Source organism: Lotus japonicus, chromosome 3 (assembly GCF_012489685.1).
Source record: "Lotus japonicus ecotype B-129 chromosome 3, LjGifu_v1.2".
NCBI lineage: Eukaryota > Viridiplantae > Streptophyta > Magnoliopsida > Fabales > Fabaceae > Lotus > Lotus japonicus.
Window position 1 is genome coordinate 25974064 of NC_080043.1, and position 27864 is coordinate 26001927.

Genomic DNA, 27864 nt, shown 5'->3' on the forward strand with positions numbered 1-27864 from the left:
GTGTCACAACTAAGTGAAAACCAATCGGTTAACTGCATAATTTTATTTAAAATATAGGGTATCTTCAAAACAATAAAATAGGCTAATTAATAAAATTTAAATTCATTTTATTTATTTTAAAATATAGACTCATTCATGAAAATGTAAAGAAATTAAATTTAATAGAATGATCAATTTTAAATGTATTTTTTATTCAAATATAAATCTGATACATTTTTCCTTATCCTATCCTGTCATTATCATGTGCACCTCAAACACAGGATATGATAAGAGTCTATCCTGCTCTTATCCTATCCTGTTCACATATCATATCCTATCATATCCTATCCTGACCACCAAACGGGCCCTTATGGTACAATGATTTTGATTTGCAAAATTTTGATGATTTGCACAATGTAATTTGAGACCTTGAATGATTATTGGAAACAAGGTTGAAAGTGTAGAGGAAGTACAAGAGAGTAACGTAGAGGATTAGCCATAGCATTAGCTTGGGTGTGGGAGTGAGGATGAAGAAGACAATGGAGAGATTGAAACTTTTCAGATTTGGAAATTTTGGCCGGGGACTAAACTGAAGCTTCTATGTTTTCCAAAAAATTTCCCCAACAATTAATCCACATGGCAAGTCCACTGTGGCACTTAACGTGCCAAATCACAATTTCTGTTAATGTTCGGTAGCAGAGGCAGAGACCAACATGATTGACGATTTGCAACATTAGAGACTGCGAGCGACATTTTCATAGAGTAAGGACTAAAATGTCCGACGCGTGAAACATTAGGGACGAAAGTGACTATTCACCCCATATTAATCACTTCCTGAACTTTTAAGCTTTGAAGGTGGCTACGATCAAACTCGGCCATGAAGAGGTCGTTCGTAAGTCGAAAATTAATAAGCGCCTTGTTGATTTAGGATCCCAGATTTGAAGCTTCCCTTAAACGACTTTCACGTCAGATGCTTTTTTATCTCTATCATGAAACTATATTTTATTTTTTAAAACTGTTTTAAAGTATAATTTTTATTTTTTCAAAATGGGAAACAAACACGGTTATAATTTGTCACGAAAAGTCTTCCAAAGAAGAATATTTTTTTTACACGAAATAGCAGCAAATAAAAAATAAATCGTGGACACATCATCCTACGGTCAGAATCGTTTTCCTTCTTGTCGACTCTTCATCTTCATCCTTCAAAACCATAAAATCACTCATAAATGAACCAAATTCAAATTACCAAAAATGAAAACAAAATGGAGGTAACAACACTTCCTTCTCTAATCCAACTGCATCAAAACCATGAACCCAGAATCTCCCTCACACATCCGCACTTCAATGCCGGAAACCACCGTAAGCCCTAATCCCACGACGGCGGCTCCCAGCAAGAGGCTTCCCGTCGCCGCCCGCATACTTTCTCCGACGTCGCCGGTTTTCATCGGCTCCAACGACGACCAGGTTGAACGTGCCCAAGCCCGCGCAGCCCGTGCCACCGCCATCCGCCGCAAGTCCCTCGCCGCCGCCGCGAACTTCCCCTCCCGAGACCCCGATTCTGATCCTTGTCTCACCAAGGACCAGATTCTCGACTTGTTCCACAACTGCATAAAGCTTGCCGCCGAAAATGTACCTAGTTTTTCAATTGCATATATTGCTTGTTTTATCAAGGGTTTCTTAGCATTTTTCTTTACTTGTTAATTTGTGTGCAGAAAATTAATCAGAAGAATACATGGGAGTTGAAATTGATTGATCATCTTACGGATTTCATAAGGACTGAAGAAGAAAGCGATGTAGAGACCAACTTTCAAATTGTAAGTTTGGTTGTTTGTAGTTTCACTTTTCAGTTCCAAACCAACTTTGATTTTGAGACTGATATGAAAAGAACATCACCTTTCTAGGGCACTGATTGTTTTTACCTTTTAAGGGTTCGAATTTCATGAATTGTGCCTTTTTTGGGGAGGTTCATTTATTGTTTGTATGGTATTACTTTTTAGGTTTAAGTAACTTTTTAGTGCCAATTTTACACTCAAATTTGGTTTAGGTCATTACCATCTAGTTTTTATGATATTGGCTCCTACTTTAACAACTAATTTGGGTTTTACTCCCCACATTATAATATCTCCTAGTTAATGGGTGATTTGGCTAAGAAAGGGGCACGTTACCATTGCGACATGTCCACGACTAATCTTATATGGTCTACTTTGCTGGGAAGTCAGATATGATAGCTAACACTTTTAATATAAAAAAATTCTTGGGGATTGAGTTTCTTAGAGTGATTTTGTTACATAAAAAGAACTAGCTATTAAATCTGATTTGAAAGCAAAATTTGCCACATAGGATTACTCTGAACATGTGGCAATGGTGACATGTCACTTTGTTAGCCACATCACTAGTTAATAGTGAGAAATTATAAAGCAAGGACACAAACCAAAGTTGTATGTAAAAGTAAGAACCAAAACCATGAACATTAGATGGTAAGGACCAAAACAAAATTTGACTGTGAAATGGAGAACTAAAAACTTTCAAGTCTTCTTTATATGCACTTTCTGGCAATTATGGAATGTACAATGATTTTAAGTCCACATAATTAAAACTGGCACAAAACAATTTTGTCCCTCCACCAGATATCCAGAATTAATTTTTCTCTTATAATTGTGCAGATTGATTTGGAAGGTAAATATGCTATTGCTCAGATAACTCTTATACTAAAAGCAAATTCATGCACATATACATGTTATATTCATTGATTTTTTTATCTGGGCAGGCAAGCTGCACTCTTGAAGCTGGAGTCAAAATTTATTCACTAAGGGTGGACTCAGTGCATTCTGAGGCATATAAAGTCCTTGCTAGAATGAACAGAGTCGGCCAAGAAGCTGAGGAAGGTTATATTATTTACCTCTTGTCAAGCCTAGTGTATCTGAAATTCTGAACCTTTTTTCCCCCTTTATAGAAATATGCCTTGCCCTTTGGTTTGTGTATTGGGTATGTGTGGGGATTGGTTTTCTTCCTTAATTCTGCAATTAATTGTATAACAAGTTACCGAGTTTTGCTTAATGTTTGATATCTGCTCACACAGTGATCCCAAAAGCCAAAGGCTAGTCACCCACCCTAGCTCAGTCCTAGAATCCCAAGTGACCATGATTCGCTCTTTTGACCCTAATCCTCTTATTAGGTGTGTGGTAGTAATGTCTCACTCATTAAATGTGTACAAAATCATTCCTTAGTTGTCTCTCGTAGTTATAGTCTTAATTGAGTTCCTGATTTCCATGGATATTGCCAATAACATAGCAAGGAAGTTGGCCATGATTCACGCGCGGACATAGTTCAGTCTCCCTGACAGAACACAAGCCTGGAAAGCACTGAACCTTGTAAGGCGAAGAGTGACTAGGTGGCATTGACCATTGAGTTGATTGCTGGTCAGACAACCTTCATAGATGACACAGCTATGTCTGTTTACCCTTATGAGGGGACAGAAAGATATTCACGTCACAGGGAGGAAGCTTTTGGGGATGGAAGAGAAGGATAATGAGGCTAATGAGCGTGAAAAAGAGATCGAAGAATTGAAAGTCAAGCTGTCTGAACGAGAGGTTGTAAAAGAAAAGATGGACACCTGTATATAGAGTTTAAGTCGGACTTTGAAGGAGAAAGAAGAACACAACCTTAGAGATTGTTAAAATAAAAACTGAGACTGTTGAACGTAAATGCGTGATTTCTGACCAGTATAGAACGGGTTTTGATTTAGCCTTGAGCCAGATTTGCTTCCTATAATCCTATGTCTTGAATTAGATCTGAGCAACGTCGATCTGTTCAAAGTCATCGAGGATGAGAAGCTGGTCGATCCTACATCTGAGGCATTGTCCTTTCTATGTTAAGCTCATTTTTTTTGAGTTTATTTATAGCCATCTTTTTTTGCAAATTCTATAATTTTGAACAGTGTTTTAAGATGTTACTAGTACAGTGATTGTAACTAACAACAAGTGTAACTTGGAGGATTCTTACATCTATGTGTCTTCCTGGTTGGGAAAATTCGTCTTCCTATCACCATTGCCTTTGACCAACCTGACCTCTTGGTTTCCAACCAACTTGCGTTATGTTTGATTTTAATCAAGATTTTTGCTTGAATTTTTTTAAAGACTTTATGCTTGGATTTGTTAGTCTTGTGCATAGGTTTCTGATAGGTTTAAACAAGTTTACACTAGGAGAAGGGCCCAAGTGTGACCTTACTAAGTGATTAGGGACTGAAATGTAATAAATAATTAGCTGGTTAGTGTTTAGTTGACAGCTGTTGCCAGCTGTAGGCAGTTAGAGGAGTTAACAGTTGCAGGTATGCAACTTTGTAGAATAAAAGGGGAAGTAGCTTGCAGAGGAAGGTATCGAAATTAGAGTTCACTAACTGGTTGTGGAACCAGAGAGATCGAGGGATCTCTAGGAAACCCTAGTTTCAGTGTTCTTCCCCAATTTCCCTGCAATTCCCTGAATCCCTAGTTCAAGTTACAAATTGAACTCTAGATTGTAATCCCAGTTTCAGTTCAATATCATTCACTGCAATTACCAGTGTTGTCAGTTTCCCTAAGATTTTATGCTTGATTCAACAATCAAGGCTTGTGCTTGGATTTTCCCAAGGCTTCTGCTCGACTTGTAATGTTTATTCTTGACGTCAGCTAAGGTCGTTTCATCACCGGTTGCTTTGGTATCGGCCATCTTCTTGGAATCTCTCTTCCTCCCGTCCTGTTCTCAAGCCAGGTTGGCCACCTGATTTGCAATAACTGATTCTGTTGCCGCAAATCAGCTAGGTTGGTCACCAAGTTTCACAGCAATTCCTCCAAAATCCCTCTTTCCCCCATTCAAAACTGGAACCACCTCCGTTTTGCGTTAGAACCATCACTCCTTCCTTTTGCTTTGAAATCAAATTTGTCTTGAGAACCTGGTAAAAGCTTTACCAAGGCCCCACAATGGTGCCAATGTTCTTCCAGTGTTCCCAAAAGACCAAGCTAGGCAAGTCACCCACCCTAGCTCAGCCCTACAATACCCAAGTGACCGCGATCCACCCTAACTGCGTATGCACTCGGCAGCACATTAGTGTTGGTTTTTTAACTTAAATTTTTTACTGGCTCTAATGTTGTGTCTCTATGTTCAGACTCTACTCTGGATAGTGTTAATGCTGAAGATGGACATGAAGAAAGCAAGAAGGGGATTGACAAAAAGGTCGATTCTTTGGATCTCTAGATTGGACTAGACTAAATAATCAAACTGTTTGCTGAGTTCTAAATGGTGTTTGTTCATGCAGTTGTCACCCTTGTCAACATTGGAGTCATCATTCGAGGCTCTTAATGTAAAGAAGTTTGATGGTGATCTCAAATCTTATTCTATTCATGTTACTTATTGGTGTGTGGATTGAGGTTGGTGCTGACAGTGTTTTTTCAGTTGCATTTGCTGTGGATCCCCTCTATCGCCACACATCAGCACAATTTGACGAAGGTGGAGCTAAAGGTCTATTGATGAATAATCTCGGTGTATATGGTGGATGTAGGGTACTCTTTGATTCACTAGAAGTTCCAGGGAAGTGCATAGCCAGTCAAAGTGAACAGGACATATCAGATACAATTGATCTTTCTTTTCTCAGAGGTATGTTGCCTTTTCAGAAGTCTGGCAAAACTGTTGCTGCATTACTTATAGAACCATTCAATATGGACTGGGACTTACTTGTCTTCTTTATAGATTGTATTGAAGAGATGTTATTGAACATGCGTATGAAGGATGAAATCTCTCCAACTCTCCGGGTTATAGTGAATCAATTTGATGAAAATAATAGAAGGCCTTCCGATTTTGAATTTTCTGGCCAGAAATCAGCTGAAGAGTTTGGTGTAGATATTGATTGTTCAATTGCAGCTGAAAGAGGAGAATATGAGAACTTCCCGTCTTGGTGTAATGATCATGATAACCAAACATTTGTTGCTGAACAGGGCTCTAATGACGCAGAGCCAAGTTTTTCAAGCTATCCTCAGGTTTTGTAATGTTTCAGCCCTTGAATGTCCATGCCTGTCTTGGAAGAGATTAAAAAAATGACACTTTTGTATCATTATGTGAGTAATTGATGGACCTTTTATCATATTGTAGGAAAAAGAACCTTTTCCTTCCCAAGATTCAGATATGGATGGAAATTTTGAAAATGTTGATGAGTATATATTTCTCAGTCTGGGTCTTAGGTCAAAGAAAAATGCATGGGCAGGTCCTGACCATTGGAAGTATGGCAAAGCTAAAGGTGGGGCATTGGAGGTCAGTTAGAGATTCTAATTGTTATATATTGAGAGTTCAATGTGTTAATCAATTTAGAATCTCTTTTTGGGCTCAGAGTCAGTTGCTCGTTGTACTTCTGAAGATGATTCGACATTGGAAACTAGGCAGCCAAGGGCTAAGAGACAGGATGAAGATGATCTAGAATTCACAAGTTGTCTTGAGACAAAATTTCCAGATATCTTTTGTCCTCCCAAGAATTCCAAATCGTTACTGCTCCCTGAAAATAGACCACCTTGTGTTACAAAACTTCCGGAGGACTGCCACTATGAGCCACAGGATCTTGTTAAGCTATTTCTTTTGCCTAATGTAAAGGTATTTTGTTTAAGATATAAAAATTAGTTTCACATATCTTAATTACTCAATCCGGAGCAATATTTATTTGTTTTTCTGATGCTATCTATTCTTTCTTCAGTGTCTTGGGAGGAGGGCAAGAAAGTTATCAGGTGGTATGTGCTATTTTGATCCTAACATATATATTTTTTACTTTTTATATTTGTCTTTCGATACCGACATTTGATTGTTTTCATTTATGCTAGATTGCATTTGAAACTTGGGTGTATTTGCAGATGTTTCTGAAGAACAAGGCAATGACTATGAATCATTCCCTTCCTGGGATAATGGAGGTGTTGGTGATGGCGAGTATGATGGTGATACGCACAGTGACATAGATGACCCTAGCACACTTATTTCTCAGCCTCGTCGGGTGGGTTTAAGTCTCCTGAATAATTTACGTCTGTTCTCTTGATATTTGACTACTTTGGGTATCTTGCATGCTGATAAAAGGATGATATCATTCATAAACACATAAATTCCTTTATCATCAATTTTAATTTCACAGTTTTGTCAAAAGTTGTTGTAGTTAGGGCAGAAGTTTGATAATTTCCAAATAACGCAGGTCAATAAAATTGAAGTCGACTATGACAAAACATCCAAACAAGTTGATGTTCAGGCACTGAAGATTGCTCTTTGGGACCATATTCAAGAATCTATTCAACTTCATGTTCCGGTATGTAAGGTTTCATCTTTTCTTGAAAGGTCTTTTCTGCCTGGTACTGTTTATTAGTTATAGACTTTCAAAACTTAGTAATGAGTTCCATTCTAGGTTTCCCTCACTAAAAAAAGCTTACTGCAGTAGGTTTATTTTATTACAAACCGTGTTCAGGCATTGTGACTCTTGTAATGCTAATGCTGTGTGTTTTTGCTTTACTGTCATATGTCCCTTGATAGTCAATTTTATCCTTTGCTCAATGAAGTTCAGTGGCAAGTTCTGATTCTAACCTCAACTGTTTTCTGCACCTTTCTTTATTATAAAGGGTGAAAAAGAAACGGTATCTTTCAGGGATATGTTGACCAACTTTCCTAGCTGCAATGCTGCTGCAACTGTTACTGACATATCTCCGCATTTGTGTTTCATATGCCTATTGCATTTGGCTAATGAGAAAGGGCTGAGCATCGAAAACTGCCCCAACTTGGATGATCTAAGCATATATATGCCTACCTTATGTTGATGCCTCTGGAAGTGGAGCAGTTTAGATACTGCTTCATTTCAGGAACTAGGAAATAGATTGGCAAGTATTTGTATGCAGTTCTCTTGCTTTGATGCTTTTATATGTGCAGAAATCCTTACTTTTGTTCATAGGCTAGACCTCATTACTGAACTTCTAAAACATTTTTAGGATGATGGATGAGTAGAAAATTGTAGATAGCGGTTTTTTTTTTGGCTGTAAAAATGGATGGAATATATCAAAGACAATTATTAGTCCACTGGTTATTGGCTGTAACTGAAGACATCATATGCTATTGTTCGGATGTAGAATTCCCAAACCATATAGTGAAGTAGGCTTTGTATATAGGTTGATCAGCGTGTGTGTGTGTGTGTGGGGGGGGGGGGGTATCCTTCAACATAAATTCTCATGTTAGATGAATGTAGAAAATTTTAACATGCACAAAATCAACATGGGCAAAATCTTACTTACGTACATTTTTCAATTTGTGTTGAGGTGAATGTAAATATCTTCTTTGTGTATATTATAATGTTTTATAGGCTGTGAGAAGACACTAGAAATAGATGAAATCCCATGTTATTCATATGCTTGAAATGAAAAATATCACATCCCATTCAAAGACCCACATTTGGTTAGTAAGTTAGAAAAACCCTTCAAATTTCTCTTTCAGGATTCGAACACCAGACCTTCCCCTCCCCAACTCTTATCTCCCCTAACTCTTACCATTTGAGCTAATCCTTGGAGACGACACCGGTATAACGTGACATCTAATCTGCACAAGCCACTAACTTATATCTTGAGGAAAGTGTGGTTCGAACTCCAAAACTTCAATTACATTGTCGCATCTCCATGGCCCACCACATCCATCCACATGCTCCTTGGATTTCAGTTACAATAATGTAACCTCAAAAAACAATTAATTCCATAAATATTGCACAACTCTCTCTCTCTTCTTCCACATCGCAAAAGCTATCTCCCTTTTAACTTTCCTCCTCCCCCACCCACCACCATGTCACTACCACCTGTCCCGCCACCGTCATCGCTAGTAACTCCTCTAGCATCACCACCGCCAGCGGTGGAGCTTCCGTTACGTCAAATCCCGGGAAGCTACGGGTGGCCGCTGCTAGGTCCCTTATCAGACCGGCTGGACTATTTCTGGTTCCAGAAGCCAGACAGCTTCTTCAAGACGCGAATGGAGAAGTACAAGAGCAGCGTTTTCCGTACCAACCTTCCTCCTTCGTTCCCTTTCTTCGCTAACGTGAATCCTAACATGATCGCAGTCCTCGACTGCAAATCGTTCTCGCACCTCTTTGACATGGACCTCGTTGAGAAGAAGGATGTTCTCGTCGGAGAATTTATGCCTAGCCTTGCCTTCACCGGAAATGTTAGGGTTGGTGTTTACCACGACGTTACTGAACCGCACCATTCTAAGGTACGCACGGTTCTTCTACTTCGTTATTTCGATCTCGTTTGTACAATTTGAAGTTTCATGATTCAGATTTCAGAGTACTGAATTGAAGTTCTGGTTTAAACAGTAACATTCTGATTTTTAACTGGGAAAACCCTATTTTCATGGAAGAAGTAATATTGAAAGGATAAAGAGATAGTGATTTTTTATTATTACTATTATTTTATTATATGTGTACCAAAAAAAATTATTTTATTATATGTGTGAAAGAGTAGGAATTAATGGACACGTGTCGACACTAATTAGAAAAAACAAAAAATATTACTCATTAAGGTCTAGCTCGGTTAGTAGATAACTGAATTTGTTAAGCATTTAGTACATAGGTTCGACTTCCGGGTGAGTGTATGAAGAATAATTTGTTAGTATAAAAGACTACCCATTTAATGTGATAGAGTTTTGAGGGATTAATCTTATGCCCTGATTTGTGTTTACGTTGGAAAACAAAAAAACAAAATAGATGTATAAATAATTATAGTAATGTAGGGACTAGGGAAATGTGAAGTATTCCATGTACGGTATTTAATTAAGAGTTTAGTTCAATATTTATTTAGGTTTGCAATGAGTTTAAAATGAGCTATAATTTCAATGCATGAATTTAGAAGTTGCCAGATTTTTGTTTAATGTGGACCTATGTGTGTTGCTTAGTTTGGGAACGGGGACCTCAGCAATTGATAGGGAGAGGCCCACGCCTCTGTTTTCAAGGTACACATTACACATGATGATTGTGGATTGGTTGGTTACATGGGTCATGGATTGCTATTATATGGTGTGGAACGGAAGTAGCACTTTCATTTGCGATTGCGTTCAAATTAAAAGAGAAAAAAAAAACAGCAACAGAGTTTAGGGGGAAAGTGTGTAGATAATTATTGCATGCACAAATTGTTTGATAATTGATGATATATCAAAGCATCAACAAATAGTTTGGTATTTTGAAAAATAATTAAATTTGTCATTGTTTGTTTCTGATTTTTTTTGTTGACAATTATAATATTTAATAATAATCTAAAAAATATTTTGTAACCAAAAAATAAAATAAAATAAAATCTAACAAGTATTTTAATTACAATGCATCAAAATTAAACCTCTTAAACTACTATACAGAATCTCCGAATAATGACTCAAGTGGTAAGGGTTAAAAGACATATGAGTTGATTGCCTAATATGGGTGATTTTGACATAGACATGATGACATTGGCTTGATTAGGGCATAAAAGGTTATTTGTCAAGAGTAGCCTAATACTACTCAAATAGCGGAGGCGTGTCGTCATCTCTGACGGCTTAATCATGAGTATTATTATTGCACATAGATAAGGATTGTATGTGTGTCCAGTTTCATTTTTGCCTCTACGCAAATGTGGAAACACGCATCCCACTCACAAGTGGAGAAACATGATTTTGCCATGTAGACTTCAACATAAATTGACGTTGAGTTCAATAGAAATCCTAACATGGACATCTTCCATAGTATTAGTTTGAGTGGGTATGCAGTAGCACCCTATTTCTATATAAAGACCAATTTATGTTGATGGGTGAGGCACAATTGACTACATTACCATAGTAAAGTAACATCCCAAGTCACAAGAGAATGATGTTGAAGGCCATTAAATGTTGACTGACCTCTGTGCGAAAATGGCAGCGATTGCCTCAAGAATCAATAAATTAAGAGAATAAAGCTACAGAAAGAGGTATATTCATTTTTGTATGTTATGGCTGAGCTAGATATAAACTGACTTAACTTGGTATCCAACGTGAGCACACCTTTAATCCTAATGCTCAAAAGATGAAGATCTGAGTACGCTAGTTGACGAGTCTCGAGTTCAAAAGATGGTAGTGGGGCGGGGTTCTATCCTTAGCAAGCTGACATAAGGCATGACCATGTGGTGACTTGGTGAGGAGGTTACATAACTCCCCTTATCGAAACGATGATTAATATCACCATATTGTAGAATCAGAATGGACTACTGGTCCGATTGATTCAACTGGAAACAAGTCAATTGATTTAGTCAATTTTAAGGAAAAGTTATGTTGGAATCAAGTCAAGCTAGCTGAATTGATCTCCTAAGATGAGCTTGGGATGGGAAAAATGTTTGAAACCAGTTGAATACTTTACAATATCCAAGTGAAACGATCTGGACTTCTCATTTTAGTTCAATAACTAGTTTTATTTTTTGACAGGTGTACCCTCCAAGTTAAGGGACAAGATTAATCCTGTAAGAGTGTTTAGTGCAATATCTATATAAATAAAATATGCTGAGTTATTGAGAAATTTTACACATATGTGAGACATTTTGTAATTAAAAATATTTAACTAGAAGATGTATCTACCAAGTGATATTTTCTCTCTTTAACATAATTCACTATTTATATTATGACTGTCAGAAATTACCACAAATTGCAAGTGTCGCACACCTTCTTAGAAATGTGGTGTTCAACAATCATTTTTGTCAAAGTCATGCACACTTGTTTTTTAATCTTTGAGGTAGATATTTCCATTTCCAAACAGTTTAAGAGCTCTTAAATTAATGTATAATTTTGTAACAAAAAAAATTGTATAATTTGACTAAAATACATTTATTTAAATAGCGAATTATGTTACGACAACAACAAAAGCCTTATCCCACTTTGTACCAAAAAAAAAACCTTATCCCACTAAGTGAGGTCAGCTATATAGATCACACTACGCCATTAAGTTAGTTTTTGGGTGCTAAGGAACTACAAATTTATCTAAGACATGACACTCACTTCTTTACTTAATTTTTATACAAAACAATTAACTTACCTAAGATAAGGCAAGACTTAGAATAAAATTATTTACACATTTGTGAAATAGAAATCACTAATGTTACGCTTTCTATGCTGAGAGGGCTTTGCACTTTTCATTCGAAATAGCAAAATCAGTGATTTAAGTGCCATGAATAAGGGATTAACAATCATTCTATACTGGTTGCAGGTAAAGAGCTTCAGCATGGACATCTTGAAGCAAGGTGCAGGCATATGGGCACCTGAGGTGATATCGAACCTGGACATAATGTTGGACAACATGGAAGCAAAGCTGTCCGAATCTGCATCCCCAAGCTACATCTTCCCTCTCCAGCAATTCCTCTTCACCTTCCTCTGCAAAGTCCTCGCCGGCGCTGACACTTCCCACGACCCCAAAATTGCTGAATCAGGCTTCGCCATGCTCAACCGCTGGCTTGCTGTCCAACTCCTCCCCACCGTCTCCATCGGCATCCTCCAACCCCTTGAAGAAATCTTCCTTCATTCCTTCGCCTACCCTTTCTTTCTTGTCAGTGGAGACTACAACAACATCTACAATTTCGTCAAACAACAAGGTTACAATGCTCTATCCTACTCGGATCATGATCCTTTCAGTAGAAAACTTTTTTTACAATTGAGAGGATCCTGATCCATCCTACTCATACTTATCTTATACTAGTATTGCTGAATTATTTTATTAATGAATTGATATTCAAAATATGAATTTGTTTTCTCATCAAATCTTACAAATGCATGAACATATCATGCACTAATCAAATAGTGAAAAAAAATGAATGTGTACATAATTTTATTTGATGGGTGACGAACAGGTAAGGAAGTGATAAAAAGGGGTGTAACAGAGTTTGGATTGAGTGAAGAAGAGGCCATTCATAACTTGCTTTTCGTGCTGGGCTTCAACGCGTTCGGCGGGTTTTCGGTTTTCCTTCCGAGCTTAATAAACGCCATAGCGAGCGACTCAACCGGGTTGCAAGAGAAGCTGAAGAAGGAAGTAAGGGAGAAGGGCGGTTCAACCCTCGGGTTCAGCTCAGTGAAAGAGATGGACCTGGTTCAGTCTGTGGTCTACGAGACACTGCGGCTGAACCCGCCGGTTCCGCTGCAGTACGCCCGGGCCAGGAAGGATTTCAGGCTCAGCTCGAATGACTCAGCCTTCCAGGTGAAGAAGGGCGAGTTGTTGTGTGGGTACCAGAAGCTGGTGATGAGGGACCCAGCCGTGTTCGATGAACCAGATAGTTTCAAACCGGACCGATTCACCTCAGAGAAAGGAGCACAGTTGTTGAACTACTTGTATTGGTCCAATGGCCCCCAAACCGGGACTCCTAGTGTCTCGAATAAACAGTGTGCGGGTAAGGATATTGTGACCCTCACCGCGTCGTTGATTGTGGCGCACTTGTTTCGCAGGTATGATTCTATCAAAGGGGATGCCAGTTCCATCACTGCCCTTCAAAAGGCCAAATGAAGAGTCATTAAGATTATTGTCTGTGCCATGATCAGAGAGGTAAATATATGTTTTTTTCTCGCTCCAAGATGTATTTATTCGAATAGTTGCTTGGAAAAATCATGAATACAGGGAGTGGAGCTAAATTATTATTCAATTACGATCCATATATATTACAGCGTAAATTAGTCTAAGCTTGATAACTGGATTCAACCATACTACAAAAACAGTGAGTGGACTTACTTCCAGTTGGAGTCATTCTTCAGCTTAAGCAAACCAAAGATATCCTCTGTTCTGTAGTATACTCCTACGAGTAAGCAATAATATGAAGTCTGAATACACTCAAACCAGAACATTCAGAAACATCTAGTAAAAAAAAATTCTTCTATGAAGTTTATCACAAAACTTGACAAATTCCTCCTTTGAGCTACACGTCCAACTAAGCGGGGACTAAGCTTTCACCGTGACATTCTCCAAAGTCCAAGGCCCAGTTGACTGAATATGTCATAGCAATTGCGAGGTTTTTTGTCGCTATGTTTTGTAACTCCTACCCTTGAGGGACTGTGCACCTTTGAGCTATTGTGTATGAGTGGTGGACCACTACGGGTTACACTTCGGTCTGAGCTTTCACCGCGACATTCTCCTTAGTCTAAGGCTTAGTCGACTGAATATTTCATAGCAATTGCAAGGCTTTTTGTCGCTATGTTTTGAAACTCCAAGCCTCAAGGGACTTTGGATCGTTCACGCATTCAAGTAATATGAGTTGCTCGATCAAAATCAGATGACTTATATTTGTCATGAAGATCGGATGGCTTAAATAGATTTACAATATGAGTCATCTAATCTTTCAAATTCATTGATTGCATACATTTAAGTTTTCACTAACTAATTGATTGCAAAAATTTAGGATTTCATTTACTGTAAGGAGTCCAAAACTGTAAGAATTCTAGACCATTTATTGGAGATCTTCCTCATAGAAGAGCTTATTGGCTTTAAAATTTCATTCATGTTTCAATCACTTCAATGTTAACTTAATGTAATTACACACGAGTAGAGGTGGTAAAATTGGCTTGACTCGCTGAGCCAACCCTTTTGGTCCACCTTTTTTAGCAGCTTCAGTGGAGATTTTGAACTCAAATCCTCAAAGCGGGTCAGCCCAACCCAACTTGCACTTTGATGGATTGGTTGAGTCGGTCCGCCAACCCATATTTTCACCCTGAAGTGTAAGTGTCAATAACCTTTATCAAATAATTGGTAAATGTCATTTTTTCTGTTACGCACTCATTTAATCTTCTCAACATTATTAGATCTGCTCTACAATCATCAATAAGAATTTCCTTTGGTCAATAATAATTAGCCAACAATTATAAGATAATGTCATGCAGTCTTGATAGTTGTAACCAAAACATAACCTACAGTTACACAAGTACTAGAATACATTCAAGACAACTAAATAAATATGATCCATCAATCTGCAATGGTACTTCTGCAGAAGTGCACAAATAAGAAAGCTAGCACCACTGACTTACATATTGTTGACAAGGGAATCCCATACTTACCTTTTCTGAAAAGCCCTTTGAAAAATGGCCAATAGCATGCTACTAAATAAGCACTGCAGAAGACTTCACATACCCCAGATCCACGCCCAATTCTAACCGTAGGTTGCCATCCAAACCAGTACATAACCAATGCTGTCAATTGAACAAGCAAAATGGTTGTCCCAGGTAGAAAAATTGGAGACTCATTGAAAATGAACCTACCAGCATTCTCATCAGTAACCTTATCAAAATAGGCGTGCTCTTTCTTCGTTATTTCAAAGACAGTGTCAGATATCCTTAATCGCTTAAGTAAAATGGCCACAAATCCAAAAAACCAAGCACTCGTGGTGGTTATTCTTGCCATCCTTTGGTTGTTCCACCATGTTCTGATTGATAACCCTGTTTTCAAGGACTCTAATAGAGTTGTTGTCTTGTAGATCACAAGTAGAGTAATTGGGATCCACAAATTTGGTTCCTGCAAGACCATCATTCACATTATACATAGCTGAGGTGATGAAAAATGTGTATTCTATTTTATAAGCTATGAAAAATGTACAGTTAATAAGCCAAAGTGTAATAAAGAGGTGGTCTCTTAAAAAAAAAGAGGTGGTTATTTTGAGCATCCATACTTGTATTCGTAAAAAAATAAGAAAACATACATGATGTGATATGGTAATTGACAGAATTGGTTGAAGGGAAAAGAATGAAATGTAGTGTTTGTTTGAAGTTTATGAAACTGACTTATGTCAACTTGAATTTAGAAAATAAAGTTTGGTTTTTTTTGAAATAAAAAAATAGAGTATGGTTAAAAGTAGTTTATTGTAAAGTAGTTTATGTTTGAACTTTGAATAAATAAAATAGTTTTACAAATGTATCTTATTTGGATTATATAAGTTAATAGCATTTTTAAGTGAGTAAATGCTAAAAGTTCAACTCAACGGAAAAGGTTGACCATAGGTTGGTTTGAACTTAACATGGTTTTATTTTAAGTTAAATATTTTGGCACAATGTTAAATGTGACTTAACGGAAGTTAATTGATAAAAACGTCAATCTAAACACAGTCATAGTAAAAAAGAAAGTTATAAGCTCACCCTAACTTGACCGATGAGACTTATCTTAAACTCTATTGGTCCACTTAAAATAAGGTTATTGAATACTTTGGGATAATTTAGACAACATTAAATAAAAACCATGCTGCTAAATTTTAGATCCTTCTATATATGTAAGTAGTTTAGCTAGTTGCTAATTAGAGAATTGGGTAAAGAACAAAAAGAAAGTTTATCAAAATGTAAAAATTAAATATTTAATATATTGAAAGCTTTCCATTTTTGATGCTCTTAGAATTTGTGCTCACCTTGGGCAAGAAGCTGGAGTTGGTGATGATGCAATAGGCAGGCAGAGCAGCATAGCAAATTTCAGGAACAGAACGTAAGGCCCAAGTAGTGATCCAAAGATATGCTAAGCACTCTCTAAATTGGAGCTTACCAAACAGGGTGCTAAAAATTGGACAATGCTTGCTAAGGCAGATGTCAACCAATCCTGAGGACCATCTCTTCTGTTGTGCCATATGACATATAACATCTCTAGGTGAGCAACCCATGTAGGCCATTGGGTTTGGGCCACAACCTTCCGATCTCCAACCTCTTGCATGGATTTTCAGCCCAGTAAGCACATCCTCTGATGTTGATCCATACATCCAACCCACCTAAAGTTCTCAAAACAAAGAACTTAGCAAATAGTTAAATTCCCACATATCTTTTGACCAAAAAAAAAAAAAAATTCCCACATATCTATAGTTGATTCAAGTCTTAGGTTATACAAAAAATTTGAGACCTGATTTTGATTATACCACAAAAATTGAAATGTTTAGTTTGTATATGTTTTATAATCATTTCCACTTATTTATAATTTCTTATTTCTAATTTTTTTAGTTTACTCTTTTGAGTATGTGCTGAGAAACAAATCTCTAATTTAATATTTGAAAAATATTTATTTTCGTGGATATTGATTGGTCTTTATTCCATTGCCCACCTTTTCACCCCAGGCAGTGCTGCATTCATATCCACAACTTGCCACTTCTTTTGCTGCCTCAAGATCAAGAGATTTGCAAAGGTCATCATTGTTTGCATATGTCTTTCCCTCCAAAGCATGAGTAACTGATCCCACAAACTCCCTTGAAGTTCCAAATATTTGTACAATATCCTTTCCTGATAGTGTTCCTGTTAAAAAAGTTATAAAATAAATAGAAGTTGCAAATTTTGAGTTAATTACACTATGCATTATTTTTCCTCAATAATTGTATTTATTTAGATGTTTTCAAAATATTGAGAGTATATAGATCTTAACTACCATTGGCGAAACCAAGATTCTCCTTCTTTCTACTTTGAATGTGATCATGAGTAGGAGAAAGGCCATACATAACTTTTCTTCTATGAAAGCAATTTGTTCCTGCATACAAAATCCCCTGAAGTCCTGCAAACCCTCCTGCCATGTACTGCATTAGACAAAACAAGAAAAGGAAATTGATTAGTTCAAAACACTTGCTTGTTATTCATTTTTTGTATGATTAGCAAAAATGTTGATACCTAGCTTTCTAGCTACGAAGGTTTTTTGTACTATGTATTTGTTACCCACCAAAAGAAACGCAGCCATTTGATTTCCAAAAGGATCATCCTTTAATCCATCATAGAATTGTTGCGGACATTGTGCAAATGCAACTTCTTTTTCTCCCTTTGGATCCAACAAAATGCACATTGCATGTAGTGTGATCTTAGGGTTGTTCACATACATGTCACAATCAATGTTCATGATAAAGGGAGCATTTGCCATTAATCCAGACACTCTTGTCTGTACATGATAAAAAATGCATGGTAAGTTAATTTGGGATCAAGTAAGATTTATTTAACTTGTGGGAATGTTATAATTAATGACATTGAGTTCACAAAATTTTGTAGAAAACAAACTTACCAACACATTCATAGCACCAGCTTTGTAATGATGTGGATGCTCAGGTCTTTTCTCTCTAGATATATAAATTAAGTGGGGAATTCCATCCAAAAGTCTTCTTTTATTCTCCCATAATACCTACCAACAAGAGTTAAGTATTTCTTTTAATTTGAATGATTTTTGATTCCTTTCATATAAGCAATTATATCTTATTTAGTTTGTTCTATATATTCACAACATAACAAAGTGGTAGTCTAGTGGTAGGTAAGTTAAATCTAGTAAAAGTGACAATACATGTTTGAATTTCAAGAAAATCATTTACTACAAAATACAACTATAGACATCATCATGGTAAAAAAAAAGTTTGGCCAACTTGTTTATATTTCTTTTGTCTTCCATCTACTTCAATAAGATAGAAGGCAATGCTAGCATTAGGTTGCACTAACAAAATAGGGGGAAAAAAAAGAAAGGTTGCAATAGCAAAATAGGAAGGGAAAAAAAAAACTCACTTGATAGAAAAAGGTTTACAATGATTCTAATGCTATACCTTAATTATGGCTGGATGGTTTCTCAGCTTAGTTTCTGAGAAAACTGCAAATTCTCCTATAAGTGGACACGGAATCATTTTTTGACCTGCATCTTGAATTTTGCGTGTCAGCTGCTCATATTCTTCCTGAAAAAACAACAAAATGTAATCAAATTTTGTGTGTTTGGTTACAATTTCAATTCATATTAGTACATATTTATTAAAAAAAAACAATAATTTCAATGAAATAAAAGAGTTGTATTGGATGAAAGAATTTTTACATCAAACTCAACTCTAATACAAACATGTTTTTTTAGTTGTTAGTAGTCCGTCCTCAGGGTTCGAACCATGGATCCTTCACCCTTTATTACACCCCATTCTTATATCATTAACTCTGACCACTTGAGCTAACAAATATACCCTCAATGACGTTTGATTTTACATATTTTATAAGAAAAATCGTTGAATTTAAAAGCTACACAAAATAGCTTCAATTTTACTGCTTGGAAGTTTAGAAGAGCTTAGAGTGTGTTTGAATTTCCGACAAATTCAATATCTCAATATCTTTCTTCAATCCGTGTCAAATTGATGAACATATGATAAATTTTAGATTCCTCCTTAACATAAGTTAAAATGTTAAATTATATTTGTGTTTCCATCCATGTTAAATCAAACATACTACACTATTACTCAACTTGCTTTGTTTCACAACTCATTAAAGTCTTGTCCTTATAGGATGTCATTGGAAAGATAAATTATACCCATCATGGATTGATACCTGAATCTTCTCCTCCCCAATCCATATGCCACCAAACTTCTACCACTTAATCTATTCTTCGGAGGCATACAAATATGCTATGATTGAGTTCATATATTTGTATTAATATTTTCTTTTATAAACTTTAAATGTTAATAATATTATCATTATTAATTTACTAAATAATTCTTCTCATAATTCCCGACCCTTCATCTCCTCTGCATCACCTAAATTATGTTCCAAACCTGTGACACTGGACTTGCACCACCGTTCTCTTCGTTCATCGACCACAATCTCCAGATGTCGCTCTCCCTGTCGTCAATAAGTCTTGACGGCAAAACTCTATCGCTCTTCGTTCCTCGATCATGATAATCTACTGAATCATTCAATGCGGTATCACACTCAAAATAATTTATTGGTACCACAAAATTTACGAAAAGAATAAACTGATTTGAGTGCTTAATCATTACACGGTTTAGTCCTTAATTAATTAGCAGCCAACAGAATAAACAGACATACCTTCATTCTTAACCATTCTTGTCTGAATTCAACCAAACCGTTTTCATCACTGTCATGATTGGCCATGGCCTCATCAGAAAAATATCTGAAAGGTGCTCTAACTTGCACGTTGTACTTCTTACAGAAAGGTACCCAAAGCTTAGCAAACTTAGAGGCTTCCACAAGAGCATAGAAGGTAAGAGGAGAACATCCATCATCGGAAACATAGCAAGCTAACTTGTTAGCAGGGTAATCAAGAGCCAACAGAGACAGCACAGTGTTCACAGTGATGATGGGTGGCTCAAGTATAGGATCTGCTGTTGTCACAAACAGATCCACTGCTGGAAGCTCAGGTACCCTGTTTGAAGAAATAGTTAAAAGATATGTAGGGGGCAAAAATTTAACACATGTTAAATGTTAAGCAAAATCCACAATTATTCCTGGTTTCTTGAGTGGCCGGCTAGTCAGAGAATGTCATCCAACCAACACATTATCGATTAGAAACTAGCGTAAACACGGGATAAAAATCTAATCGATTTATAAAAAGTTCTGTATATTTTTTGTCTTAAAAATATGCATGAATGTCTCGTTTTTACTCACAGATTAAGATTTGTCTTTAAATAGTGTTTCATTTCCTATTCCACCTATGAAATTCTACTATCTCAATTAAAAAAGATATGATGAATTACAAACTTATGATAGTTTAATTCAAAAAGTTTCCACCATTTTTTTGAAATACCAGCAACACCTGACAGTCACAAACTCCAAAACTTTCTTGACCGTCACAAAGGTTGTGGGGGTCGTTTTAGAGTTTGTTAGCGGTTAAGGAAGTTTTGGAGTTTGCCGCATGCATTTAAATTATGTGTTTATGACAGGATTTCATTAATGGAGCAGTAAGGAAACATGACATTGTTTGAAGATAAAATCGTACTACTGCATCTTGATTCCTCAAACACACCCTCATAATTGGTACACTTAATATAATAGCAGCTAGCAAACAACAAACAAGGTACAATAAGATACCTAAGGCGGTCCAGGTAGGTGATGGTCTTCACTGGAGTCCATTTGGTGCTGATGATGAGAATCCAAGCGAAGGTGAACCATGACTCGCATAAGAAAGCAACAAAGCAAGGGAAAGTACTGTAGTTGTTATCATTAATGGAGAAAACACGGGAAGCAAGAAGAAGAAGTAGGAGGAGCAGAATCGATGAATCCATCACTCTTGAAAACGTGTGCTTCACCGGAATTCTTTCATAAAATGGGAGTGTAGAACTAGTACTGTTCACATTGGCCATTGTCAGAGGAGAGCACTGTCAAAAGCTCAAGCCACAAAATGCAGTGTTTGTCCAGCTAATGTGCTTCATTCATGACATTATTGAACATGGTAAAGACACTTTTTGTCGCAGGAGAAGTCAAAAAAAGGGACAGCAAAATTTAGTTCCAAAGTAAATGAAATTAATTGGGCCTAGCTAGCTGAGATTCCTCAACTGTAAATATAGATTTTCACCATCAATATTACTCTCCATCTCTTGCAAAACTTTAAGTAAACATGTAGCATGTACTACACTCCTTATAATAATAGGAAAAATATTTATACACTCTTGAAAAATATTTATAAAAAGAGAAATAAGAAATATAATATGTGATGTGATAGAAAAAAATGGGAAATGAGAAGAAAAGTTGAGTGGGAGAGATAGTTGATTGTTCTATTATTTTTATTCGGGGTTGTCTAATGACCCATGTTGAAATTTGGGTTAAATAACTCATTGTTTAGGTGGACCAATCACATTTAAGATAAATTGATTGATTTTTTTATATTTTATTTATTAATTTATCTAGGATTAAATATGTTTTTGGTCCCTAATTTATACAAATGAATCTAAAATGGTACCTGAAAAAAAACACAAAGATTTTAGTCCTTTTAATTATTTTTCACATCTATTTCAGTCCCTCCAAAATTTCTTCCATTAAATTTAGTCCTTCTCCCCTCATAATCATTTCAAAACCTAGAACTTTATATCTCATCCCAAAACTCAATGAACAACCATGGGATTCTCAGCTCACTTGGTTTCATGTTGTTGTGTTCTCCAAATTCAAATATAGAATAATGAATTTGACAAATGGATTTTATGTTTTATGAATTCATGTTACCTGCGTAGGGACCAAAAAATGGCTTCTTGTACCATATGCAAAAATGGAAACGTGGATTTCTTCTTGTTTAATAAACGTTGAGGCTCACCAATTTTCCGTATTCTCGTTTCCTCGTTCACCCATTGCCAAATCCTGCTTTTCCACTCTCACCAATCCATCCATATCTTCCCTACCTCATTCTGAAGCCTCACCTATTGACGGATCACAAACCCTTGCTCTTCTTATAAGGAGTCACTCACACCATCAGCCCATCTTGTTTGAGTATGTTAAGATCAATAATTAGGATTATGACAATTTCATATGCATATAGGTTTTTCTTCAATTAAAAATATGTAATGAAGCCCTTCCCACCCCTTGTTCTGCGATAAATTTTTTCAAGACAATGGTCCATTTCCTCTGTCTGTTTAATTTTTCAGCCATATTTCCATCAGTTTGTATTCAAACACGATAACAAGAATAAGATCCCTTTTATCAACTAAATCAATTGGAAAAATCATAGCTTGCAGCCCCGCACCATGCTCAAATTCTGATATGCCCAGTTCATGTTTTGTGAAGATAGCACAAAATAATATAAAAAACGAACTAGACCCACTTGCTCGATTGTTCTGTTCCATGTTCTGATGTTCCATTGTTTTCTGGCGAACTTGGGAAACAGCTGGAAGGAGTCACGTGAGAGTTTAGGGTAATAATCTCAGCCACATTGGGAGTAGATTCTTTAACTTACTCCTAGAGTCAATGAATCCCTCCTCATGAAATAACTATGAAGGAAAGAAGACTAAATTTGATGGAAGAAATTTTGAAGGGAACTAAATTGTTATACATTTTATGACTTTGTAAGGACCATTGTAGATTAAATAAAATTTTCAAGGACTAAAAATTTTATGTTTATTTTCAGGTACCATTTTATATTTATGCGTATAAGCGAGGGACAAAAAACATATTTAATTCTAAATAAAATATAAAAAATTCAACAAATTTATCTTAAATGTGATTGGTCCACATAGACCATGGGTTATCTAACCCAAATTTCACTATGGGTCATTTAGACAACCCCTTTTTATTCTCTATCTTAGAGTGTTTGGAAACTGAGTTGTGCACATACTCTAATTAATCTGTGTTTGGGTAGAAGCTACAACCTGAAGCTCCAAAGGAATCTACATTTTTAACCTTTCAAATGACGAATGTGCATGGTTCCAAAAAATACTTGTGGACTAACATTAATCAATTAATGATAATATATATTTTAGTCATTAATTTCAAAATATAAATTTAATTCTATAATACATGTAATATTATTTAATGAATGTTATATTGTTCACATTAGAGCATCTCCAATGCTAGTTCTTAGAAGTGAGATCTTAAGCTAAGAACTAAGAATCAGGTTCTTAAGCATTTGAGATGGTTGACGTGAAGTTCTTAATTCTTATATAAGTAACTTTGTTTTATGAGTTCTTAGCATAAAAAATATTTTCTTTCTCTCATTCAAATTATTTTATTACTTTATGAGTTTTGTTTTATTACTTTATTACTTTGTGTTGGAGCGAAATATGCAAAAATTGCTTACGTAAATAGTGCTAATTAAGAACGAAAATTTAAAAACTAGTATTAGAGATACTCATGGACAGTTGTCTTATGTTTAGATACGCATAGCTCATCAAACTGAGTGTTCACGCTTTCCAAGAAAACATAGAACACAACCATGGCTCCTCAATGACATAAGTATACATTCATATATTGTTGAAAGGTGAATTCTACCATACCCTCATTGTATGATACATGACTGACATAATTTGGCGTGTTCCAATAGGAAACCGACATTTGGCAGTGTATTTGAATTTTTGTTTCATTTAAAACATATATGGGAAAAAGAAGAGAGACTCACTTAAATGACATTGGTCAACGTCATGTCTTGTATCATACCCCAACTACGTATTGTGGTATGGTAGCAAGCACCTTGTTGAAATCATGTTATAATTCGTGCCTATATATTTGTTTTTATGCTCTTTGTATTTTAATTATAAATTCTGGTAATGGTTACTTTCGTAGCCATGTTGTTGTTAGTTTTCGTTTCATGGTAGGGGTGCAATCAGATCAGATTGGTTCGGATTTAGAGGGTTTAAATGTCCGAACTAATCAATAATGTTCGGTTTGAGTTAGTTCAGATTTTCAGATTTTTGCTTCTAAATCCGAACCAAACCGATCTCAATTGGATTGGTTCGGATGGTCGGATTTGAAATACAAAAATTTTATTTAAAATTTTGCACGAAAATTATTCTAAAAACATGAAAAAATATAAAATTTTTAGAAAAATCCAACATCTCCAAAGAACAAAGCATTCGATAATGACATAATCCATATAATCCAAACAAAACCAAGATCTCCAATAAAAGTATAAATAGGTATGTAATAGGCTGGAGTGTTTGGGATGAATGTAAAAACTAATTCTCATTTCATTGGGTTCGTTCGGATTGATCGGTTTTTCAATCCCCAAATCCAATACCCGAACCGATTGTGATCGGACGCAGTAAGAAAAATCCGAACCGAACTGATGATCCAATCCAACCCGCTATAATGTGTTTGGTTTGGATCGATTTGATCAGATTTGCGGATCAGACCGTACCCGCTTATAACCCTATTTCGCGGTTAGTGTTTCATTTTCAACAAAATGTGTATGTGTGTTTTGTTCTATTTTGACCAAAACAATTCAATGTGTGATTTCAAAATTTGTTTTAAAGGTTTCTACTATCCATATCATGCGACCTACATACTAAAGAGTAAAGATCAACAATTCTGTTGAGTTATTTGAGAGAACATAAGGTTTTAAATTCTGGGTTTATAGAACCAAAGACAGAACCGAAAACATAGGTTCCGACCTCTGCATGAAAAGTATCTTTTAATATGTTTTTTTAAATATTTCAGACTAGATTGTAAATTATTAAAAAAATATTTTAAATGAGGCTTAAATATTCTGGAGGTCCCTGAAATTGTATGGCGTATGAAAATAAGTCTTTGAAAAAAAAAATTCTAATTCCAGATACCTGGAATTTGTTTTTTAATCTAAATAAGTCCCTACCCGTGTTGTGTGCTTACGTGGCTCGATTTTTGCACAATCAACTATTCCACGTGGTTTTTTTATTTTTCTTTTATTACACATGTATTAATCAATTACTAATTAAACATTTTCTTATTAAAATTAATCCCTAAACCTAATAATCCCTAATCCCTAACAATTAAATTAGAAAAAAATGAGAAGAAGAAGTAGAGGTTAGGAATTCAGGAGGAAGAAGAAGCTTCGCTGGTGACAAAGGCGAAGGTTGAACGGAGAAAAGGCGACGACGGGGACGGTGGGTAGAACCTCCATCGCTCCGCCACGAGACCGCCGTTCTGGAGCCAGAACCTTCTCCAAGCATAGTCGTCGTCAGATCGACGGAGAGAGAAATGGATCGACCATAACGATGAAGATGACGAACTCAGGCGAAAGGGACAACGAACCCAAGACGACGACGGCGAACTCATGCTACAACGATTGAACGTCCATGATCGACTCTTAATCATGGATCCACCACACCCAGATCCAACATCATCCTCCTCCAACAACAATCCACAATTCCAACAACAACCCACATCCTCCACCAGTCCACATTCCATGGATATGAAGAGAAACCCTAAAGAAAGAGGGTTGATAGTTGCAGAAAGAGTGTTCTTCGCTGATTCGATTTTGCCCACAAGAACCAGATTTGGATTTGGTTTTGCTTTGATTTAGTGTACCAAGCAGGTTCTTACCCAGAAGGAGAAGAGGAAGAAATATGAGTTTTTCTATTTGAAGCTACCATTGCTGTAGCCATAAAGTTTGCAGGGAATAGAGAAATGGAGGGTTATCCAGATGCACATAAAGAAGATGAGGAGATGTCTTGAGGATGAGGGATGAGGTGGTTGGTGGAGAGGGAAAGGCTTGAAGATGAGTTTTATTTTTTAGGATTAATTAGTTTGAGTTAAATTATAATTAAGTTAATAAGATGTTGAAAAATTAATTAAGTTTAATTATTAATTTGGGATTGATGTTGATTTTCGTTTAATCATATCATGTGGCATTAATTTGTTAGGGATTATGGATTATTAGATTTGAGGGATTAATTTTAAGATTAAAATGTTTAATTATAATTGATTAATACATGTGTAATAAAAGAAAAATGAAAAAAGCCACGTGGAATCGATGACTGTGCAAAAATAGAGCCACATAAGCTCCTAACACGGCTAGGGACTTATTTAGTTTAAAAAACAAATTTCAGGGATCCGGAATCGGAAAAAAAAATTCAGGGACTTATTTTCATATGTCATACAATTTCAGGGACCTCTAGAGTATTTAAGCCTTAAAAAGATAATATAACATATTAAAATAAAAAAGGTACAAAACCCCTCAATTTGTCTTCTTGTAACAAAAAAAACCTCAATTTTAAAAGGGCATCATAGAAAACACCATGACTAAATTTTTGCTTTTCTCTCTCTTTCAAACTATGCTTTTTTATTTGTGTAATTTGTGGTGGAATGATCTCTCTTAATATAGCTAACACTTTCTTTATAGACGCGGTTTATTCATCTTAAAATATTGCGTATTGACCTTAAAAAATCATGTTTTTTTAACGCATGCAGAAACAGCGTAAAAAAAAGTATTTTTCCAAAATAAGTGAAAATATAAAAAATTGTTATGAATAAAGAGTACCCAAGTATGTAAAGAGAGGAAGAGAGATATATGAGAGATAGAGGAATAGTCTGATGGGGATACTCTGCTAGGTGTAGACTCCCTTGTATTTATATTATTAGGTTTGGAGTGTTGAACAAGTATACATGTGGGCCTGACCCATGGACTCCTAACTCAGATGGGCATCCATATATTCATAACACTCCCCCTTGGATGACCATCCCTTAAGAATGTGCCTCATTAAAACCTTACTAGGAAAAACCCAGTGTGGGATAAAAACCTAGTGAAGGAAAAAGAGTACATCGTTCTATAGTTCGTCTTTATACATTGCCTCATTAAAAACCCTACCAAGAAAAAACCAATGGGAAAAACACATGGTTAAGGAAAAAAAAGTACAATGCATTTCAATTGAGATCTTTGAGCTGACGAACTCTCATATTCTGCACAAGCTTTTCAAATGTTGTAGTTGGAAGAGCCTTCGTAAATAAGTCTGCTAAATTATCACTTGAATGAATTTGTTGGATGTCTATGTCACCATTCTTTTGTAGATCATGAGTGAAGATGAGCTTCGGTGATATGTGCTTTGTCCTATCTCCCTTGATGTATCCTTTCTTTGTTTGAGCAATGCATGCAGTATTATCTTCATACATAGTGGTTGGCGGCATCTTTCCAGAGGACAGACCACAAGTATCAAGTACGCATTGAATCACAGATCTCAGCCAAACGCATTCTCTACTTGCCTCATGTAATGCTAGTATTTCTGCGTGGTTAGCTGAGGTGGCCGTTATAGTTTGTTTCGTAGATCTCCATGAAATGACTGTTCCCCCACATGTAAACAAATAACCTGTTTGAGATCTCCCACTATGTGGGTCAGACAAATATCAAGCATCAGCATAGCCAATTAGATCAAGCTTGAACATATAGGGAAAAAATAAACCCATATCCATTGTGCCTTTAAGATAACGAAAGACTTGTTTTATTCCATTGCAATGTCTTCGTGTGGGTGAATAACTAAATGTTGCTAATAATTTAATAGCACATGATATATCAGTTCGAGTATGGCTAGCAAGATACATTAGTGCTCTGATAGCACTAAGATATGGTACTTCAGTACCAAGTAATTCTTCATTCTTTTCTCGAGGTCTAAAAGGATCTTTAATGACCTTACAATCAATAGAGTACAAAATGGACATGATTAATCCATATAGAATCCTTTTAGTACCTTTGCAATATAAGTCCCTTAGTACATAAATACCTCATCATTTAGATACTCAATTGATAAG

The 27864-nt window shown here is 36.1% G+C and overlaps 3 protein-coding genes across 6 annotated transcripts; 2 read left to right on the forward strand and 1 right to left on the reverse strand.

Moving 5' to 3' along the window:
- Positions 1-1201: 1201 nt before the first annotated feature.
- Positions 1202-8072, forward strand: LOC130748392 (condensin complex subunit 2-like). Of its 3 annotated transcripts, none has more exons than XM_057601616.1 (13): positions 1202-1608; positions 1692-1793; positions 2747-2864; positions 5120-5187; positions 5270-5330; positions 5407-5607; positions 5701-5987; positions 6100-6244; positions 6335-6591; positions 6692-6725; positions 6846-6982; positions 7175-7289; positions 7593-8072. In XM_057601616.1, the coding sequence occupies exons 1-13, from the start codon at positions 1288-1290 to the stop codon at positions 7595-7597; spliced, it is 1851 nt and encodes a 616-aa protein (XP_057457599.1). In that variant the 5' UTR covers positions 1202-1287; the 3' UTR covers positions 7598-8072. The 3 variants fall into 3 exon arrangements, with proteins under 3 accessions (XP_057457599.1, XP_057457598.1, XP_057457597.1); XM_057601615.1 differs by having other exon boundaries at positions 6692-6722; positions 7175-7285; XM_057601614.1 differs by having other exon boundaries at positions 1203-1608; positions 7175-7285.
- Positions 8073-8695: 623 nt separating this feature from the next.
- Positions 8696-13622, forward strand: LOC130748393 (linolenate hydroperoxide lyase, chloroplastic). The gene is made up of 3 exons (XM_057601617.1): positions 8696-9216; positions 12203-12584; positions 12840-13622. The coding sequence occupies exons 1-3, from the start codon at positions 8794-8796 to the stop codon at positions 13484-13486; spliced, it is 1452 nt and encodes a 483-aa protein (XP_057457600.1). The 5' UTR covers positions 8696-8793; the 3' UTR covers positions 13487-13622.
- A 981-nt stretch (positions 13623-14603) lies between these two features.
- LOC130748391 (cellulose synthase-like protein H1) lies at positions 14604-21073 on the reverse strand. Of its 2 annotated transcripts, none has more exons than XM_057601613.1 (9): positions 20755-21073; positions 19753-20089; positions 18498-18623; positions 17972-18088; positions 17639-17851; positions 17354-17498; positions 17036-17223; positions 16359-16709; positions 14604-15478 (listed from the first exon to the last, which is right to left on the reverse strand). In XM_057601613.1, exons 1-9 carry the CDS (start codon positions 21024-21026, stop codon positions 14933-14935), a joined length of 2295 nt encoding a protein of 764 aa, XP_057457596.1. In that variant the 5' UTR covers positions 21027-21073; the 3' UTR covers positions 14604-14932. The 2 variants fall into 2 exon arrangements, with proteins under 2 accessions (XP_057457596.1, XP_057457594.1); XM_057601611.1 differs by having other exon boundaries at positions 17351-17498.
- Between the last annotated feature and the right edge of the window lie 6791 nt (positions 21074-27864).